Here is a 16584-nt window from a genome sequence, read left to right as displayed (position 1 = left end):
TGACTAACGACGAGAGGGGGGAGAGGAAGAAAAGAGGAGAGAAAGAAGAGATTGTATTTGGGTTGGCGTGGCTGGATCTGCGAGCTGCGGGGATCTTCTCAACATTTACAGATAGAGTATTACTTGCAGGCTGCATCTACTATGGTACTATAGTACCGCCCTCATTTCCCCGCCTCTGGGAGCCCTGAAATTTTGGCCAGAATTGGAAATTCCAAGAGAAGAGCCCCTAGGCCTGGAGCATACGACTCTAGCCCGCTGCAGCACTGCGATAGTGCCCTCCACAGGGTCCCCAAGTGCCCACTCCTGACCTGCTAACTCACCGCCTGCTCCAAGCTCCCGTCCCGCGGACCCCTCTGAGGGAGAAAACCCCCTCCCCCCAGGGCAAAAACCCTGTGGGCCAATCTAGAGCCGCCTCAGGCGACACGGACCTGTACCAGATCAGGGGTCTCAACTGTTGAGCCAGTGAGACCGCACCGGGAGGAACCTGTAACCAAGAAAATCTTCCAGGGTCCTCCACTGACTTGCAGCTTCGCTTCTGCAGTTTCAAGGTTGTCTAGGCACAGAGGTGGCCACTGCTCCCCTCAATTGATTGCTCGTCTACGCTTTTCCTCGAAGCTGTGCGCCTCAACCAGACAAATCCAACCTCCCGATTTGTCGCCAGCCTCTCTCTGTTCCCCCAGCTCGAGAGATGAACTGACCACCCCACAATCGATCTCGATTTGAGTTTGCTTCACCACCTGTGGACCTTGAGGGCGGGCACGAGAATCCAAACACTCGTTTTTTCTCTTGTTGCGAACCGCCTCCACCAATTATTTCGACCGACCATCCATCCGTCGCCATTCTGTGAGGCCTCGAGTCGTCGTTTTCCTCTCCTCGATCTGGTCGCACACCTTGAGAGGCTTGGCCTGGCACCCGGCTCATCTCCTATCTTGGCCTCCTTTGGTCACGACTTACCGCTGCCTCTTCCACTGCCTCGCCCCCCCCCCCCCTCTCCCCCCTCGGGCCCCAATATATCGCGCCAATTCTCACGTTCTGTACTCGAAGCACGCCATCATGTCCTCCTCAACCGTCAAAGGCGCCCCTCAACAAGAGCGCTTGGGAGTTTCAAACTCCAACAGGTCGAGCACCGAGTCCAAACGACCATCTTCGAGCTCCATTAGGCACAGCTACTCCCACAAGAAGGAGAACATGAATGGGCCCCTCTACATGCAGTCCTGCAACAGCACTGTCCTCGTCCGGCGCGTCAAGCGGAGGGGAGACAGCCCCGCGAAACAATTGGCCCGCTGGTTTGTCGAGAATCAAATTGGTATGCTACTTCAATGCCTCCTTCACCCAAGGCCACAATCACTGTCCCAACAGAACTGCCCCTCGACAAAGAGTCCCTCAAACTCCATCTCTTTTCCCCTCCTCTCCCCTCCCCATCAAGTACAGATAACGGCGGCAGCATAGCAGCGCATACCTTTGGATATGGGGCGCTGTGCGGCAGTCTGTCATTCTGGGTCGAGCACTGCCTGTGGATAAGAGCTTTTGGGACCGAGAACTAACAAATTATTCATCTAGGCTTCTCCTTGAATCTCCTGGCCCTCCTGTTCTGCGCCCACTATCTACTTCCTCGCTCCCAGGCCTACACGTCCAAATTCTTCACCCTGCAGTACTATAACGAGCAGTCTCAGAAATATGGCCTTGGCTTCGACGACACATATTATGTGTTCTTTGTTGTCGTGCTGTTTACCGGCCTGCGCGCCGCCACCATGGAGTACATCCTGGCCCCCTTCGCTAATTACCTGGGCCTCCGCAAGAAGAAGGAGGTGACGCGGTTCAGTGAACAGGCTTGGCTGGTGATATATTGCGTGGTTTTCTGGTCGCTGGGTGTCGTGAGTACATTGCCGAAGTTTTCAAGTCCCTGCTGAGGGGGGTTTTCCTTTTTGTTTCTTGTATGGTCATTGCGACTCAGCCGCTAACCCAGGCCCTCTAATCAGTATCTTCACTACACCTCCCCAGCATGGCTCAATCTGAGAAATTTGTGGGCTACCTGGCCGAATCGGGAGCTTGGAGGTCTGTTCAAGTTCTATGTCCTCACTCAGCTAGGTTTCTGGTTCCAGCAGGTGTTTGTGATCAATATCGAGGAGCGCCGCAAGGATCACTGGCAGATGCTGAGCCATCACTTCATTACGATTGTCCTGATTCACGCGTCGTACCGGTATCATTTCAACTACATCGGTAACGCCGTGTTTATACTGTTCGACCTTGGTGACATCCTTCTTTCGGTATGTTCCACTCTCGGATGTCGACTCTATGGTGCCGAAGAAGCTAATAATCTTCGCTGTGTAGGGTTCCAAATGCCTGAAATATGCGGGCTTCACCAACGCATGCGATGTCGGGTTTGGTCTTTTCATGCTGTCGTGGTTCGTGAACCGTCATGTACTCTTCAACATCGTCTGCTGGTCCATTTACAAGCATCCTTCTGAGATTCTCACCCGTGGATGCTTCCGAGGACCCCAGAGCGAACTTGAGGGGCCATTTGAGCAGCCTGCGGGGTATGGTCCCTATTTCGAGCCGTTTCTCAAGGCCGATGGGCTCGTGTGCTGGCAGCCTATCGTCACAAACAGCTTCCTCGCACTCCTGCTTGCGCTGCAGGTCATCTGCATTGTCTGGTTCGCCATGATTGTCAAGGTTGCCATTCGTGTCGTGCGAGGTGCTGGGGCCGATGACGTCCGGAGCGATGACGAATGCGAGGATGAAGAGGAGGAAGAGGACGAGTTTGTGTATGAAGAGGCCCAGCCGTTTGAGGAAGAGGTGGGCGTTGAGGAGCTTGATCTGAAGAGCTGGGAGCGGAGGACCGGTGTCAAGAGGACGTCTACCACAGCAACTGGAGTCAGCTTGCCAGGCCACAGCGACCGCAAGGAATTGTTGGGCCGGATTGGCTGTGAGAAGCAGGTCGACTGAGTTGCAAACAGCATTCCTATGTGCCGAAGGACCGATGCCAAACGCCGTATCCCACTGGCAGGGCACCTCGAGGTTCCTTAGAAGGGATCCTCTGTGGACTTGACGGCAATCGAAGTCTGCGTGGACCGGATTCGCCCTTACGGACTCCTAGCACGACGTGATGGATGAGAACACCTCACCATCTTACGACTTTTCTCCTGGTCTGTGTGATGTCCAGGCGACATCTGATCTTCTCTTCGTACATACCACATACCACATACCACAAGACCAAAAATTGGCGTTGCGGAGTTTTCACTTCTGGTTTAGATATCTCCCGATTCTGTCTGCTCTTGATGAACGAATGAGCGATTTCCGGCGGCGGGAGAGGAGTCTGTACGATTCATTACTTATATGGAACGGGAAAAGGCGTGGTTGACGTGGTTGCGCGGGAAAAGGGAAAAGTGGTCGGGATTTTCTTGATTGGAGACATCACGGCTTGGACTGTATGGGTTCTCCCCTTTTTGTCTCGACGTGCCAGTCATCTGCAAGTCATCTCTCAATTTCGATTATAGAATTCCTGGGTTCACGAAACAGCTATAGCTACTACCTATACCCGCCCCACCCAGAGGCATCCGGCAGGCAGGATGCCCATTCATGTCAGGGTCTGGAATGGAACTTATTTATTGGTCTTGTGGCCCAGAACCACGTTCACATCGCCACTGCGATAACATGGAGGGCGCCGAAAAGACAAGCAAAGGGACAGGAGAGGGCTCATGAAGAATCACTAAGAAGGGCGTCAAGCGCAAGCAAGTATCGCTGAATCGACTACACCTAGAGAACCCCGGCAGCGAACGATCCTTTGGAAATGACTACGCCAAATCAACACGGACTGGTCTACTAGACTGTCTGCTTACCTTACCTCGAGTGAAAGAAGGGACATGTGGATGACGCCAGGGCCGAAGGCGGTGACTGACCTGGCCTAAGTCTAACTAACGATCATGAAAAGTGTCCAAGACTTGAGCACTCGCTACAACACACGTGGATCATCTACCATCAGATGAGCGTGCCATGTGGCACATGGTCTTTGTGGGCAAATGGTCTCCGTTACGTGGGATGGAGGCTCCTGATGAAGTCACAGCCACAGTGAGGAAGGCTTCTACTGTACTAACTTGAACACCAACTTTTTGAAATGGTACTTTTTATCAAAATTAAGACCGCTAAACCGCTAGCTAGGTATCCATTATGAAGTGAGAAATGATTCCGTATATGCTCTCACTCGTTACCCGTTCAAACGAAACTCCAATAAGCTAAGAATCAAGCAAACTTTTCAACTCCGCCTCGGTCCCAAAATCACCACACAGGTCTTTCATCCTCCCGTCTTCCTACAAATGAGCCAACACTTTCCTGTTGCTCATCCCCCTCAACAGACCAAACAAAGCCCCAACCAACGACCAGTGCCCGAGGAAGGACTAGGGGTGTTTGGGCCCAGCTTCCATCATGGGCCCGCACGCCGGGGCACAACCGTCCTCTCGCTTAGCCAGGAACGTCTCAACCTGGCCGCGCTCCTGCGTCCTGGTGACGGTGGCCAGGGTCGTCGCCGTTTGCCGGGCCGCCAGGATGCTCGCGAACATGCCCTCGGGGAAACCGGACGGCACGTCGCGGTGGAGGACGAAGGCCCCGCCGTTGGTCCCGGTGGCCGTGTCCACAGGAACGCCCCCGAGCATGGAGCTCAGCCTGGCGCGCAGGCCGGCCCACTCCTCGTCGCTCAGGCCGACGGCCCAGTCTGGCCTGGCATCCCAATCGTAGCCGGTGGGCTGCTCCGGGGCAGGCGAGGTCGGCAGAGGAGACGAGGAGGGCTCGGGGGTGGGGACGGGGACGGGGGCGGGAGTGATGGGCGTGGTGGCCTCGAGGTCCGGGGCCGACCGCGCCGCCTCATGCCTGGCAAAGTAGCACGGCATGGGCATCTTCCCCTCGGGGCCCTCGGGAATACACTCGATGGGCAACCAGGGCGGGGGCGGGTGGGCGCCTGGCGGGCGGACGGTGACGGGGTCGGCGGGCTCGATTGGGTCGATGGGCAGGATCGACACCTCGGGCAGGACAGGCACGACAGGGAAGACAGAAGCGAGGACAGAAGCCAGGGCGGTGGAGGTCACAGCCGCTCCGGACGGAGCAGCTGCGGCAGGGGCGGCGAGGACCCCAGACAGGAGGGCACAGACCGCCAGGAAGAGCGAGAAGACGAAACCCATCATCTTAAACGATGCTGGGTGTAAAGATTTAAATGTAAAGAGAAAAAAAGAAGAAGTGGCTCAGTCTCTTTGGGCCAGTGCCAAGTCTCGAGGGTGTGTGTTGATAATGTTGAATGGGAAAAAGAAGAAGGGGAGTGATATTGGGGGAGGGAGCGGAGGTATTTATATTATTTGGGCACTGGAATAACACACGAGGAAGAAGTGCTCGAAGTGCTGGTTCGTGCCTAGAATTTCGATGGCTCAAGCGACTAGACCTCTAGCCTTGGTCTATGTGCTCTTGTGATTTTGATCGTCGTCCTCTTGTGCTAAGACACTAAATCTTCGTAGACATCAGTGCCGAACAGAAAGTCTCGCTTCTGACGACTCTCCAATGTGCCCTTTTGTCCTCATATCAAACCAAAGAGTTGCCTAGTCAACAAGTCCTCTGAGTCGACGATGCAAGATCTTGTGATGAATGTAATTTTCCAAGCCAGTAGGCGTATTAGTCTCGACCCGACCATCACCATTAACTAATACTTAAGTAATTAACGCACCGCGGCCGTGCAATGCAGACTATACTTGAGGCTCTGCGCCGGGTAGGGCTGGACATACGGGAGCTTATACGAATTGGGGTCGTGCAGCAATCACAATAGGACGCTAGGTATACACGGGGCCAAGTAGCGAGGGCCTCGATTTGATAATTCATGTCATTGATGTCTAGACCTCAGGTTCGGCTGAGTGCTCAGGCTTTTTAGGCTCGACGTACGATCGGTCCAGACCAGATACTTAGTGGATAGATGAGAGTAGAGGAGGAGATCGTGTTAATTTTTCACTTAGAAAAGGCTCGTGATGAGGAGATACGCAGTCTGGACAGGAGATGGTCTATACGCCGGTAGTCAATCGAACTGGTATCTTGGAGTCATGAGTAAGATACACATTGGTACCGTGGCCGAATAGAATATTTAGGTATGAATGGTATCTCTACAGTCAAGGAAATTATTTAAGAGTCAAAGACCGCCTCCCCTTGACCCATCGGAACGAGTAGACTTATGAACGCCGTCGAGCCACCCGCGAATTCTACCAGGAGCAGAACACACATTTGGCAGATTGTTCGCCAAAAATGAAGATAAATCATCATGTCATAGATTTGTGGGGGAGGATGCCACGAGAAAAATGCCTACCATGAGCTCTAAAGGCTTCCTAACTAAGTATCCTGAAGTCTGATACACGAAAATCCATGGAGACAATACTTTGGTGAACCAACTGTTGCGAAGTGTCATCAATCTTAAATGAGTCGACCCTCTGAATTATTTACAATAAGAACTTTTCTTCTTCTTTCGATCCTTCTCAACATTTGGTTAGGGACCTCTATTCGTCAGAGACTCTTGGCTGATATCGAGCAAGCTGTCTGTCTCTTCACCGTCACCTCTGTAATTTGGCTGCAGAGAACTGGCTCAATGATTGTTGCGACCAGTACGCACTATTTATTTATCATCGCCTTGCGGTTCTCATTTTATTTCTCTGACTCTTGAGATGGGCAAAAGAATCGTCATTTCATAACAGCCTTGCGCAGCCCAGCAGGTCTCCCCACCCTCAGCCTCGTCCCAGCAATCCCTGCAAGTTACCATTTCAAACCAATGAAAGCACTGCAAGGCTATCACCCCAAAAACCAGCTGAGTCACCCAGCCTGCAAGCCGTGCCAAGAGGTGAATCGACAAACCTGACCAATCAAACCCCCTTCAAATAATCTTAAGAAACAAAAATCAAATGAGGAGAAAAAAGTACCCTCCTCCAGAAATAATTGAAATAAACCACAAAGAAGCCAAGCGCTAACATTGACAAACATTCCTGTTGAAATTCAAATTTGCTTAACAGAGGGAAAGAAAGGGAGGCGGACACGGCACAGTGGTGCAAGGCCCCGCCCGCTCTATTGTTCCCGCACGTGGTTGAGATGGGCTGGTGTGTGCCGCCCAATTCATTCAGTCCCAGTTACTGTCCATACCAGACAGAGGCCGGCATGGTTATCCTGGCCTCTAGGCGCGCAGTCACAGTTTCCTGTGTCGAGGCAATGTTTCACCTCAGTTACTCGCGCCACAACGCACCATTGCCCCCCCCCCCCCCCAGCCAGTCAGCGCAGCCCAAGTTTCAAAACGCGAATGGAAAAGTAAAACATACATGCACATCATAAGTTTTGTTTCCATGGTCGATCGTGAAAATATGGATTCCTGATTAGGAAATAGCAATTATATACACCGAAAGACACTAGTTTGATTCTTTGTTCATCTAGCAAGAAAAACAACGCTCTTTGAAGAGGGGGTCGAGCGCTAAAAAGAGAGAAAAGGAAGAAGCGACTCGCCAACGAAAGCAAAAAAATAAAGAAATCAAGTGGTTGTGCGGGCGTCAAGAGGCACAACAACGTGGCCTCCCTCCCTCGAAAGTTTCCGTCCCTATCCTCGCCCTTTTATTCCGTCTCGCGTCCATCTCCTATCTTAATTGTCATAGGCCGGCATCGTTATCATCCATATCCCTAGAAGGATTCACATTGTCGTAATGCCAGAACAAGCATGCATGCCTTTCAAGACGCCGAAAGAAACAAATGTTGGGGCGCAAATGTGTGTCCAGGACGGCTTGTAGAATTTTTGATGCACGTGTGTCATATGAAGGAATCAGGAATATATTTGACTTGTGCCGCCAGTGCGATGGAATGGAAGATAAAACAAGATCGGGAACCAGGGAAACCCCCAATTCCCTTCCCACCCCTCATTTGGCTATGCAGACTCGATGACCGCCACTGTTCCTTAAGAAGAGATGTAAACGTTGGCCTGGCCCAGAGGAGCAAGGACGTTGTCGGCGTACTCGGTCTCCACGTTACCGGCAGGCCAGTAGTTGCAGACGGAGAAGAAACCCGGGTAGTCGGCGTCCAGAGTGCCCGCCTCGCAGGCCTGGACGGCACAGCCGATGGAGTTAGAGCCCTTCCAGACGACCTGGGAGTAGTGGCCCCAGCTGTCGAAGAGAGTCATGTCGGGCTCGGAGCCGTAGCCGGGGTAGAGCTCGATCTCGTTGTCGAACCACGAGTTGGTGATGCTGGAGGCGAGGAAGGTGTTGATGTCCGTGGTGAGGTCACTGCCTGCGATGTAGGCAATGTTCTGACCGTACGCCTGTCCGTCAGTGACGCCAATGGTCCTAAAAGATATCCAGAATTAGTATTTTCACTTTGTTGGGTCGGTACACACGCGTGTCGGGACATCCAATTTGTGGCGAGAAAATGAAAATAACTTACACGTCGTGCTCGAAGACGCAGCGAGCAGCCAGGGTGGCAGCATAGCCAGCAGCCGTATCGTTGTAAGTGACATCAGGCGCAGAGCTATTGGCGCGGTGGATGTTGTGCTGGTACACGGCGATACCGGCAAAGTCGGTAGGGGAGGTGGCAGCAGAGGACGCTGAAGTGGTGGCCGCAACAACCACGACAGAGCTGGAGGAAGTGGTGGGAGCAGCGATCACATTGACGTTGCCAGCCTCCTCAGTCGAGCTGGGGGCGACGGTGACGGTGACGACAGGAGCCACTGCAACCTCAGTAGAGGTAGGGGTGGCGGCAGGGGCGGCAACGACGTCGGTGACGGTGTACTGAACGTCGACGACAGTGGTCTGCGTCACAACTTCAACGACGACGTCGACCTCACGGGCCCTCAGGGGGCTGGCCAGGGTCGCGGCGGCACCGGAGAGCAGGAGAAGAGAAGACCTCATTTTGGCTGATTCTCTTTGCTTTCGATATTGACCAGAGAAGAATCGAAGGCTGGTCGACCAGTCAGCTCTGTTGTTTTAATTTTTGGGCCAAAAAGAGGGAATAGTAGGAAAGAAAGAAAACGAAAGAAGTAGTGTGAGGTAAGGGGAAATTAAGGACAGGAAAGAAGCCTCAAGAATGATAGGGCAAGAAGCGAAAGAAGGAAAGAAAGTTAAGGAATTATGGCAGCGAGGCAAAAACAGAAAACGAACGAAGGGGGGAGGGCATATATTGAAAAGGAAGGGATACAAATATTCCAAAGAGAGAATTTGGTGTGGCGGGTGAGTGAATCATGAGTTGCGTGTCATTGTACGCAATAGGCCCGAACTAGCCTCCCAGATGTACTTCTAGAAGCCCTCTTTTCGAAGCTACGACAACGTGCTTAAATGGGACGGCACATTCTTTCTTTCTTTCTTCTTCCCAACAAGCCAAGCGTTGACGAGTTCCACTGGCGAGGGCCGGCGGGGATTGGTGCTCTGCGGGTAGAAACAAGAACAATGGCAGACGTGGGCCATGATAGAAAATCACAAGTGGGGACAAGAAGACATTATTTTAGGTAGACACAATAGGCCCAGACGGGAAGAAAGAAAGAAAGAAATAGTCAAAGTTAGACGTACCTTGTTGAGTCCCTGTGATGAGCCTTGGGAAAAGACCTTGTCGACAGATGGAACCAAGGAGGAAAGTGAGGGGACAGTTATAAACGATATCCTCTCAAAGAGTACAACAGGCAAGAAGAGCAGCACTGCTGAGCTTGTGATCCGTCTAGGATTGAGACTGGTTCGAAAAGGTTGAATCTGGGGCGAGACTAGCCGGCCCTGAAAACGAATCACACAAGAGTCCAGACGTTGTCGGACAAGAGTCGAGGCTCGGAATGATCGAGGGGATCGTGACTTTTGACTTGGGTTCGAGTTGAACGTTGCACCGAAAGTTTTCGTGTGGGATAAGGGTGCCTCGAAGGAACGGACGGCTGAACAAGCAGCGAGAGTGCGTTTGGGGGTTTTTGTGAAGAGAATGAATGAATGAATGTATGAAGGAATGGATGGCGCAAAAACTGGCCGAGCAGCGAACTCAATGAAGAAGCCCTTTTTGGAGGTAAAAGGTTATCACAGCGCTGTGGGAAAGGGAAAGAAGGAGGGAGGAGAGGAAGGAGAGAAATGGGTTGCTTTACATTCGGGTATGCACTGCAGATATTAAGGTTTGGGGACGGGATGGAGGGGGGGGGGGGAGATCGTGGGACCAGGGCCAAGTCCCCCTCGCGTGCAAGCCACTTGCAGCAGCCCAGTGCCACTACAGCCGTGCCCTGCTCTATGTGTGCCAATGTCGTGGCGGAACCCGCACGGCAAATGGGGATCCACTCGTTCAGCTTGAGCAACCTGAGCAGGGCCGTTGAGTGGCCTCGCCAGACGGGCCCAGCGAGAGGGACAAGGTGGGCCAGATCATTCAGGAGATCAAATGATACTTGATACTTTGGATACTCTGGTTACCTACTGTACCACAACTACGTACCCCACCTGACGTGCTGTGCTTGGCTTGGGCCTGGGTTCTGATCCAGTTTGCCCCACCATGGTCGAGGCCCTTCATCAGGTTCAGGCTGGGTTCATGGAAGGCATCTATCTGCAAGGGGCTTTGTGCCGCCTGTTCTCGTAGTGTCTTGTCGTCACCATACATGTTGTTGTTACTGCTGCTGCTTCTTTTCTGGTTGTCCTGTCAGTCATTCTCTGCTATTCTTGGGGAAACCCCCTGGTCGAAACAGAACTACCATTGGCCCGATGCATGCAAGCATGTATGCATGTATGTTTTGTGATTATAATATGTGCTGCAGGCCATTGTCAAGATGTGAAGTCAGTCAGTTCAATCAGTCAGTCAAACCAATCCTCATCGCTCCTTGATCCTCCTCCACAAACTCGGCAACACCACCCAAAGGGCGAACTGAACCTTTTGGCCCGAGCCTCGCCCCATGCTGGCCAGGAATAGGGTTTTGCTGACCCAACGGCTGGTTCCCCATGATCCAGTGCAGCGCCGCCACCGCCGCCACCGCCGCCCTGTTCGTCCTCGGCTCGCCTGAGGACTACCCCTCGACCAATTTACTGGTGAGGGAATAATTTTAGGTGAAGGGAATACCGTGTTGTGTCAGCTCATGGGTCCTTGCCATAGCATGGCGTTTTGCTGCAGAGGCCCCACCAGCGTGGGCCATATATCAGAGCGTCGTACGCCCGGCGATCCCTATTCCTGGAATATTCTCCGCATGGGGTCTTTCGTTTGCTCTTTGGGAAGGTCTTGGGACGGCGGTGAGGTTACGTATGTGCATAGCATGTTGAGGTCCATCCGCGGGCGGGTAAGGTATGGGATAAGGTTGGAGTTGATGATGTTCCTCCGCCCGTCTGTGTGGTCGACTCCTTCCTTATCCACCTACCTGGTCTGCATGAAGTCGTCACCTGTGGTTTGATCAGAGTAAGTAGTCTCGTCCCCATACCCAGGGCTGCTAGCCTGATGATGCCCCTCTCCTCATAGAATCTGTAGGCCTGGTCTAGGGGCCTGTCCAAGGTTGATTGGCTGGCTGGCGGGCCGTGTGGAGGTGAAGGGAGCAACAAGAAGTGAGGTGATGGTTTTCTGGGCAGGAGGTTCGTTGAATCGACCTTTGGTCTAAAGCTGCCTTTGAAATTAAGTGCGTAGTCTTGCCCCTGCCTTAGCTCAACTACTTGGAAACCCTTGACGCCCTACAGCCCGCCCCCTGTACCATAGCAGGCATAGTACAGTCCTGGACCCCTGCCACGATCGGGATCTCCTGCAAGGTCAAGCTGGTTTTCTTTGCAGGGTAGCCAGGGCGGCTCTGTTTATTTCCCCATATTGCTGGGTGGGATCAGATTGGCTCAACGCACTGCAGGGACTTGGGTCCTGAAACAGCCTTAATTTACCTTCCCGGCCTCAACCCTCACCATCTAATCTACTTGACCTTGACACACAAACACTTTTCATCCCGCCTGTTGGGCGGGGTTTGGCCTTGTTTCGTTTGATGGCCCCCCCCCCCCCCCCAGCAGAGAGAAGGAAACAAGAACCATGACTTGCATGCATTCATGGTCATGCAATAGCGAAATGACTGAATTTGTTTTCTCTTTTTCTCTCTCATCTCGGTCTTCATCGCTCATCCCACCGCTTCCCACCTCAGGGGGAGGACAGGGAACGGCACATTCGGGACGGGAAGGAGGAGAAGAGGGGGCCCATTGGCGAACGGTGTGTCGATGATCCTCCTTCCTGTGGCGCGAATTTTAATCCTGTACCATGCCGGTTTCCGTACGCTCGGCAGCGCTTGAGGCTTTTGGGGCCAAGACGTGTTCCCATTCCCCCTACTTTATACGTTACAAAGGGGAGTACAGGTGGCGGGCAGTCATCAACAAGGCAATATCCCCCCAGCCATACTGCTTCAGACCAACAATAGCACGACGCCGCCCTGCTCATTTGTGTACCCTGCTGCAGGAGACACAGTTGTTCCTGGTGGCTCGTTCGCTGTGGTCGGAAAGCTTTTTCTCTTCTCCCCCTTCCCTTTGACGCATCGCAATATGTCGAGATCCACCAGATCTTGCAACAGCCACTGCAGTATTGCTGATCCTCTCAGCCCTTCCAAGAATCTGTCCGAAGATCTGCAAGAGAACATCAAGAATTGTCCGTGGTGGACACAAACAAATACATACATAGTGCACACACTTTTCTGATGACGGTCTTGGACAAGGAAGTGTTACTGCTACTGTACTGTGTATATTATGCATATAGAAATGTGATCTCAGTGCTCCCTCCCTCTCCCCGCCACAGCTTTAGACTACCGCCCACCTCACCAAGCGGGAATACGCGGCCACCACGTTGAGGCTACTATGCGCCGGCCCCAAAAATCGTCACAGTTGTTCAGTCTTTGCCATTTCCGGCGATATTGAAGGGCTCAAGAGAGAAAGACAAACGAAACAACCGAGGCTTGAAACCACCCCAAGACAAGCCTTCCTGCACAGAAAAATAAGCGCAGCCACCGGCAGAGATTTAACAGAGGTCCCAAGAAGAGCAAGCTATTCACTCTCCCCCTCAGAAGCAGTTGTTTGACTTGTCTATTGGCTGAACAGCTGGTTGCGCCAGTGTTTTGAATGCCGATGGGGGCGGGACGGCGGTAGGCTTGGGACCGGTGCGAGGCGCCCTCGAGTTGCTCGTCATCTCTCGGTTTTGCACCCCCTCCTCTACCTCGCACTCTGCGTGGCCAACTCGACTACACAGATCCGAGCTCTCTCAAGTAAGTGAGGAGGTAGGTGCGTGGGATGGTGGAATATTTCCCGCCCCCAGCATTCGACAACTAATGGGCCTCGTTGCATCAACCAGTCCTGTAGTCGATAGGAGAGGCTTACCCAGTGCTTGTTCATTCTCTCTACTTGGGGCCGGCCCAAGCGATGAACCAAGCGGACCCACCGAGGCCAGCCAGCCCCCACACGAGGCTGCCGTGTGCCGCCTATTGACCTTCCCAGGCCAAAGTCACTATTAGATCTGTTGACACACAGTAAGTTGTCGTTGCCGTCGTCGTCGGACAATGTCTCACCAAAAAAAACATCCATTGCAGACCTGATCGCACCTTTGTTCCATATTGGTGGGGATACATACACAGGCGATTGGTTCCACCTCGGAGACTCCAACCATCAAATGAAATGCATGTCAAGGTACGAGACGATACAAGACCTGTACCGGCCAAGACCCTTATTCCGCCTTGGCCACCATCTCGTCTCGTCCCTATAGGAGCATTTTTGCGAGTCTGGACTTTTCTTTTCCTTCTTCTTGCACTACGGAAGCGTGGCGAAAGAAAAATATGCCCAGAAAAGATTCCAAGGGATGGTCAGGGATGGCTTGGAGCCTTTTTTCCCACCACTTGGTGGAATTTCCTATCTCCTCTCGAGTAGTCCAAACTCATGATCCGGCAAAAAGTGACATGACTCGGAATTTTTGTGGCAGATTTACTCGGCGTGCTTGCGCCAAGTTCCGTCCGCTGAACACACACCGAGAAAACTAGGAAAACCCTCGCCGAGTACGAAGATATCCACACCGGTAGATGGAGTGAGAGAGATAGAGAGAGAGTGTGTGCGTGTGTTCTTCGTCTCGTAACGCTGACCTGCTGCTGTGCTCAATGGCCCAACGCTAATCGTGCCGAGAACAGGCTGGGCCTTATATTCGTGCCGTGGCGCCAAATATCTCGCGAACTACCTATCTTGGTGGTGCGATCTGTGCCACCAGCCAGCCGTCTTGGCCGGTTTCTGGATGCTCAGTGTGGAAAGAGAGTCGGTCTCACAAAGGAGTGAGTGACCTTGAGTCTCTTGCTGGCATCACAGGCCAGTAATCAACAAAACATGTTGGTGTGGAGAAGCGAGGCAATATTTTCTACGAGGCCTAGAAACGCTGCGAGTGTACTGTCATTCTGCTGCTGCTGCTGCCGCTGCTGCCGCTGCTGCCGCTGCCGCTTCTTCGTCGGTGGAGACGTGCGGTCCCATTCTTACGGCTGTGTATATCGGGCCCATCCATTCATCATCTCGCGTGGCTTATCTATAGAATACACGCACCTATACACACAAGACCGCGTGGCTTTCCGAGGGACGCCGTGTCTTGTTGCTAGTCTAGCGTTGTGGAGGAAGGGTCATCCACGCTATGATAATCGTCCGCCCGGAGGACGACGAGGAGGAGAACGGGACGAAAGTCGGCTGTGCGAACTTAGAAGAAGAAGGAAACGGGACCAGACCGTCAAGCACGTGTGGCTAAGTGGCTAACGAAAGGACGGCGCCGGAAGGACGATGTCCTTTCCACAAGTACTATGTTAGTATCTCCGAGATGCTCGCACTCCCGCAGACGAGGCTTCAGGGGACAACGCGACAGCATCGCCACGCCAATGGCCACGAGGGCTCTCTCACTTGATGGGAGGGAAAAAAGGAGTTATGTTTTTTTTTTTTTTGTTGGTCTCCAAGCCCCTGACTAGTGAGATAGGCTTGAGAACGCAACAAGACGGACGCCGTCTGTTGTGCGGACACGGCACGGGAGAGAAATGCACGCCGCGTACCACTTTGGCGCAAGGCGGGGGAGCCGAGCAGCCGGCCTGGAACTTTGCTCTCCCCATAATTGAATTTTCTTCTTCTCCTACGTCGTCCTCAAAGCTTCCCGCCTGTAGTATGGGTTTTCCTTTGAGGACATTCTGCACAGCTCTGGGCTTTCCTATTCCCGCATGAGGGGGGCGCGACGAGGTTGGGTTTTGCGCCATGAGCTTTCCATGAGGCTAACAACTTTCCTCCCACAGAGAAAAAGTACGCAAAAATATCTGTATACATGCTAAGAACGCGGGACGAGATGTGGAATATTCCCCTCCCCCCCCCACATTTCACACACCAATATAGACTTCACAACATGCGGATGAAGGTTCAATGTGGTTGCACGACACTCCGCACTACGTTCGGTTTCTTCATCTGCTATAGTACATGATCTATCGTTGTTATTGTAGTACAGAGACCACCTTGGCTAGGTCGGAATGTTTCGGGGTTGTCCTGGGCTGTGAGAAAGGGTAGGAAAAGAGGGGGGGGGGGGATGGTCAGCAGCCTTCTTTGTGAAATCTAGACCTGTCAGGATCTGGTCCTGATAGGCTCCTCGGAGTAAAGTCTGAGTCTGCCTCGTGCGATGTCGCCTGGCCTTGTTCTGTCTCGGGAATCGTGTTGGGCTATTGGGTTGGACTTGCAGTGCCGGCTGAGGTTGTCTTGGGAGAAGGAGGGAGAATGATGGGACTGAAGGGGTTTCTCCGTCCTCGTTGATCTCCCAGTGGAGATGGCCTTGATTCTCTTTGCCAAATGCTTCTGGAGAACGAGACGTCTGAGGATTGGAGGAGGAATTCTCGGCAGTCAGGAGGGAGGCCGCCAGTGTGGCCCACACGGACGACACAAATCTCACAGAGGCTTCCATCCGTCTGCTGTGCCCTCCCTCTTTTCCCAGAGCCACTCATCAGGCTGCTGACTTTCTCTATGGTGTCCTCTCGGGTGTTGTTCTCTTGTGCAAGCGCTTATCCAATGCCTTGCCGTCAGGCTGAAGGGCGGTGAGGAGGACGAGGTGGCCTTCCGGAGTGAACTTTGCGGACCTTGGGATGTGGGGTGTGTTGTACCACCTGTGCATTCTCCAAGATGAAGCAGGCTGCTGCAGGTAAGTCAACTGTAGCCAGTCTCCGGTTGATGCATGTTTGGCCAAGTGATTGGGTACCACAGGAAGAGAATCAAAACGCCCGAGGCGCGTGGGCGGCCGCAGCTTCGTTGTACCACTTGTTCGCCTTGGTGGCTGGATTCTGAACATGTTCTCGTGTTTTCAGTTGACTTGTCTGGTTCGTATGCTCTTGTGAGCCTTCACCTGGTATTCTTTGGCTTCGGTCTCGGTTTCCCGGCGCTGTTCTCTAGGCGTAACTTGGGCTGCAGCTGCAGGCGATACTGAACAGTTTGTGCTCAGCCTGGCCAGGAACTTCTCCATAGCTGGAGCCTGGCTCCGCTGAAGCAGTTTTTGCACAATTTTATCGGGGATCAGGCAGAACGCCATGTCAAATCTTATTCAAGTATTGGAAAGTAAGGAATTATAGTCAAGTATGTGGAAGGAAGCCAATTGCTATTTGAGAAA

The 16584-nt window shown here is 52.9% G+C and overlaps 3 protein-coding genes across 3 annotated transcripts; 1 reads left to right on the top strand and 2 right to left on the bottom strand.

Moving 5' to 3' along the window:
• Nucleotides 1-1188: 1188 nt before the first annotated feature.
• Nucleotides 1189-2946, top strand: M406DRAFT_249085 (longevity assurance proteins LAG1/LAC1; the record flags this gene model as incomplete). The annotated part of the gene is made up of 4 exons (XM_040916585.1): nucleotides 1189-1306; nucleotides 1561-1874; nucleotides 1980-2267; nucleotides 2332-2946. The coding sequence occupies 4 exons, from the start codon at nucleotides 1189-1191 to the stop codon at nucleotides 2944-2946; spliced, it is 1335 nt and encodes a 444-aa protein (XP_040779837.1).
• A 1448-nt stretch (nucleotides 2947-4394) lies between these two features.
• On the bottom strand, nucleotides 4395-5174 carry M406DRAFT_71842 (uncharacterized protein; the record flags this gene model as incomplete). The annotated part of the gene is made up of 1 exon (XM_040925505.1): nucleotides 4395-5174. One exon carries the CDS (start codon nucleotides 5172-5174, stop codon nucleotides 4395-4397), a length of 780 nt encoding a protein of 259 aa, XP_040779836.1.
• Nucleotides 5175-7354: 2180 nt separating this feature from the next.
• M406DRAFT_355061 (uncharacterized protein) lies at nucleotides 7355-10033 on the bottom strand. Its single transcript, XM_040923067.1, has 3 exons — nucleotides 9549-10033; nucleotides 8431-8943; nucleotides 7355-8333 (listed from the first exon to the last, which is right to left on the bottom strand). Exons 2-3 carry the CDS (start codon nucleotides 8892-8894, stop codon nucleotides 7949-7951), a joined length of 849 nt encoding a protein of 282 aa, XP_040779835.1. The 5' UTR covers nucleotides 8895-8943; nucleotides 9549-10033; the 3' UTR covers nucleotides 7355-7948.
• Nucleotides 10034-16584: the final 6551 nt, after the last annotated feature.

This window comes from Cryphonectria parasitica, assembly GCF_011745365.1.
Source record: "Cryphonectria parasitica EP155 unplaced genomic scaffold M406scaffold_2, whole genome shotgun sequence".
NCBI lineage: Eukaryota > Fungi > Ascomycota > Sordariomycetes > Diaporthales > Cryphonectriaceae > Cryphonectria > Cryphonectria parasitica.
This window is presented reverse-complemented; position numbering and strand designations above follow the sequence as displayed.

Excerpts from the sequence above, each read along its gene's own strand:
- M406DRAFT_355061 (XM_040923067.1), bottom strand. The coding sequence starts at position 8,894 with ATGAGGTCTTCTCTTCTCCTGCTCTCCGGTGCCGCCGCGACCCTGGCC. Across the intron at positions 8,334-8,430 it reads TGCGTCTTCGAGCACGACGT|GACCATTGGCGTCACTGACG; the intron begins GTAAGTTATTTT and ends GATATCTTTTAG.